We start from the raw sequence: 4224 nt of genomic DNA, 5'->3' as shown, positions 1-4224 counted from the left end.
ACGACCGATATTGGATTTGATCGTTCCCCCTGGTGACGCAGTCTCTGGTGTTTGGGCTTATATAACGATAATTGCGATATTGCTTACAGCCATCCCTCACTACGTGGTGAGTGACGAGCAATTGTTCAGGGCTATCATATATGTGTTTATATGCAGGTACTCCTGTTGCCGATAGTATCATCAGCAGAATATGTGTTTCACATTTCTGTTGATGACAATTCACGACCGGCTGCATTACGCCGTTTTCTAGTCCGTCTAGGATGCATCGTCTTTACGGCGATCATTGCAGTATCAGTTCCCAACTTGTCAAGTCTACTCGATTTAGTGGGCTCGGTGACGATGGTGTTTATGGTTGCTATGATGCCTTGTATATACTACGTCAGAGTTAGGCAAATGAACGAAGGTGAACTATTGTCGTGGTTGGTCGTTTCGTCATCGTTAGTTCAGGTTCGCTCGGTGTCTACGTCCGCAAGCATAAACTAGAGAGCTTTATTATAGTCGTAGTCTTAATATGGTGTATACCAATGATAATCATTGGCACATACGGTGCTGTACAACACTTCGGTTGATTATTTAACTTTTCCTGTCAACTTTTTAGTCGTTTCGGAAAGTAAATTTTCCAAACAGTCAGGACGGAATTCCTTATACCGTTTCCTGAATTGCATTGAGTTGTTGGTTGAAAACAGTTTTCAATAAAAAACAAAAAATAATTCAATTATCACGTCTTCCTCCTCTTCGACCGACTTCTTTAGCGCTTTGCTGTCAATGAAGACTCAACAACGTGAGGTCTAACAGAAACGAAAACCGTTTACAGAGTTTAGCGTTGGCGAGCTAGAGTGACAGCTCGATAGCATCAGCTTTGTGTATTATCACAGACAATCTCCTAGACGGTGACGACACTTCACATACCTCCATCCTCGCCCGTCATCCCGTTGTCGTCATTTACCAACGCTATGCCAGAGTTAAAGCGAGATAGATCGCTAAGGTTGGTAGAAAGAACGTAAGAGACCTTTAGATCTCGTTCCCATGCTGTGCGTCACGTCACGTGACGTGCTACGGTCACGTCACGTGACGTGCTACGGTCACGTACAGTCGCGTGTGCTCGGTGGATTCTCGTGGCGTACGGAACTGTGATCAGCCCACCGTCATGAGGGACTATAGCGTTGTTGGGTTATTGCTTGTCAAATGGCCTCGGACAAGTTTAGTTAAAGTCGACTTGTTATTGACTCTTGAAAATGATGAAGACGCCCTTCCGGACAGTGTCACTAAAGTTGGTCGATAGTAGCGCGCGCCCAGCTGATCGATTTCTTCTGGGGTGATATAGAACGAAGTCTTCAAACCTCATTAATCCGAAAGTCTCATGTGAATGCAAACCTTGAGCCCGATGCGGTATGTTACGGTATCTGCAAGAGAAAGAATGGCGGTACTTCAAGTAGGATTCGGAAGCGCAGCATTGCACATGGCGCGCGCTACTTTTAGTGATAATAGACACGGATTTTAGTGACGCCGTCTGTGCGTCAGCCGTTTCGTTTGTTGTTCATGGGCGAGCGAGATTCATGCGTGCGAGTGACGTCGAATATTCTGTTCGTTCACACCTTGGTACTTGTCTGTAGCTTCGCTTAAACTTCACCCTTGGCAATGCCCATGCTAAAGTCGGCTTTGTTCGTATTTGCCGTTGCCACTGCTCAGACTACTGAGGTCTGCACTAGACTATGCAACATGTACGGCGACAATGAGTGTCAGAAACTCCACAGGGAATTGGAGTGTCGCGTTGACACGAATGTATGCCGCGATCTCTACTTCAAGGATGCTTCTCACACTACTACTTGCATCGATGGCGTTGATAAGGGATGTGGTTATGGTGCTGCCAGCGACTCCGTTCCATGCAGTACGGCACCTCCTAACTCCACCTGCGTCTCTGAGTGCAACAGACTTAATAACGATGCCTGCAAGAACCACCCTAAGGCCCGCGTTGAGTGCCGCTGTGACAGGTATATATGTCGTAATATGTATTACACTAACCAGCAGCGCACTGCCCTTTGTGTACATGGTATCGACAAGGGCTGCAACAGCGGTCTGCCAGTCTCGTGCCCTCCCGGCTCCTGTGACTAGGCGGCTATCGATATGATTCCTCCGTCTCATTGTTAAAACTTCTCTAACGAAGTACTCTTTATTTTTTCGCTTAAGAGTAGCATACCATTACTTCGTCAACAGATGAAGCATCTATCGACGTAGTCGAGTAATGAAGCTATCCTTCCAGTAAAAGTGTTTAGTTCCTTAGTGACAAGGGTATGATAGTCACAGTGCGTCCCCTCAAGGGATTTTCGACGTAATAGAAGCCACAATATTCACAAACGGTAGAATTATGCGAAAGTGATCAACAGGTGGAGCTTCCTCTTGTCATGTGCAACCTTTACAATCTTGGAAGTTGCGTTGTCTGTCTAGCGTTTGAGTTCCCGTCTGTGGATGATATCATGTGGATCGGCGTTTTCGTTGAAATCCCGAGACTTTGTCTTGTCCTAAACGAGTGAGGTTTCGTTAGTGCGATCCCGCAATAAAATGTCTCGACCAACGATATCGAAGAGCTATTCGTGGAATCTTCGAAATTGAAAAGAACAGCATCGATTCGTTCGAGAGCATGATAATATGACTACCCTCGATGAAATGATATTTCATGTGCAGCCATTCGAACGAGGGTAGAGTGCAGTGGGAGATACTCGAACATTCACTGAATTCAATGGAACCCCTAAGAGGCGCGTGATGTGATGTGGCGACTTTCATCCGTGACATTTTCAGTAATCCCCAGGTTTCCGTCCGGGGCCTTGCATAACATCAGGAGAAGAGCTCGTCGTGCCGCGAATTCATCAGCCCCAGAGGGACCATCCCTCGGGGAGTGAAAAACATTTTTTGGACACTCAGCACCACAGTAGTGGTCACTATGTGCTCTGCGATGAGCACAACAGTGACACGCAGCCTTGGACCGAGACGGTATACGCAGGAAGTTCATTTCGCTCCATGTCTTTCATTCGAATAAGAGAGTTGAATTGATACCCATCTTCCTCGTGATGATGCAGCTTTTCTACTCACAATTTGAACCAAGAATTTCTCCGAAGGTTCGCGTACAGGCGACTGCCCCGAGTCGGGAAGCATTAAAACACAGTCCGAAAGAGGAATAGAATCTTGGAGGTTGCAAGTCATTCATGCTACTGAAGAAATATTGCTCATAGAATCGAAATGTTTTCACTGCAATCAGTCTTCGTATGACGACGATTCCGACCAGGACGCTGACGATGACCAGGGAAATCTCGAGGCAAATGAGCACCACTTCGAAGCTTGTCAAACATGAACTAACAGAGGCATCAGTGTTGAAATATATGTTCGCTTTCATCAGCTGAGTCCAGGAATATCTAAACTCATATACGACTTCAGAAACGAACATTTCCTCATTATTTCATAATGTCACCGACACATGTTGTTGACCATGTAGAGCACGATTCCAATGACCTTACGGGCACATTGTTGATGTTAGCTCATCGACCTGAGCCCTGGTAATGAGGATAGCGATCAGCACAAAGAGTAGGGGGAATATAGATACGATCAACCAGAGGAAAAGATGAGGTACCTACGGAAAAGCCGAATACCACTCGAGCTCCAATTTGGGGACTCCACAACGATATCGAATAAATAGAGTAGATATATCGCAGGTGAAAAGACTGTGGAAGAGAGCCTACACGTTCTCCAAGGTTCCCACTGTAGCCCAAAGCGAGCCGAGGCCCCTCTAGGGCCAATACTATGATGACCATGGGCAGCAGAACTTGATACGATCTTTCATGAGCTTCGGCGGGTGCCCCCTGTATAATCATTTACAGTTGTGCGCTTTGACCTTCTCACTTTGACAATCCACGAAATGATCATCCCAGGAGCGAACAGTAGGGCGTCAAAGAGTACGTTAAGGTACAACAGTCGCTGTAAGAGGACCGAGCTGGTTACTGCTGTAAGGCGAACAGCTGATACAATTTTGTGGCGCGGTGATGATGACGCGAGCACTGTACCGTTGCCCCTGCTAGTATTGTTATTCTCTTGTTGTTCTCTAAGGGGCTGCATTGAGTCAATGCCTCCACTAGACATACTGTGGACAGTTCCGCTGACAGGTTCGATCAGCGAAGCGATTGAGTTTACTTAACGACTAACACAACGTTCGAACAATAAATGGTGTAACATGCT

At 46.3% G+C, this 4224-nt stretch overlaps 1 protein-coding gene across 1 annotated transcript; it reads left to right on the top strand.

Annotated features, from left to right (window-relative positions):
* Positions 1–1605: 1605 nt before the first annotated feature.
* On the top strand, positions 1606–2259 carry Pmar_PMAR015991 (hypothetical protein). The gene has a single exon (XM_002767168.1). The coding sequence runs from the start codon at positions 1639–1641 to the stop codon at positions 2110–2112; it is 474 nt and encodes a 157-aa protein (XP_002767214.1). The 5' UTR covers positions 1606–1638; the 3' UTR covers positions 2113–2259.
* Positions 2260–4224: the final 1965 nt, after the last annotated feature.

Source organism: Perkinsus marinus, assembly GCF_000006405.1.
Source record: "Perkinsus marinus ATCC 50983 genomic scaffold scf_1104296971092, whole genome shotgun sequence".
Taxonomy (NCBI): domain Eukaryota; phylum Perkinsozoa; order Perkinsida; family Perkinsidae; genus Perkinsus; species Perkinsus marinus.
Note: the sequence above shows the minus strand (reverse complement) of the source record. Positions and strands in the feature narration are given on the sequence as shown.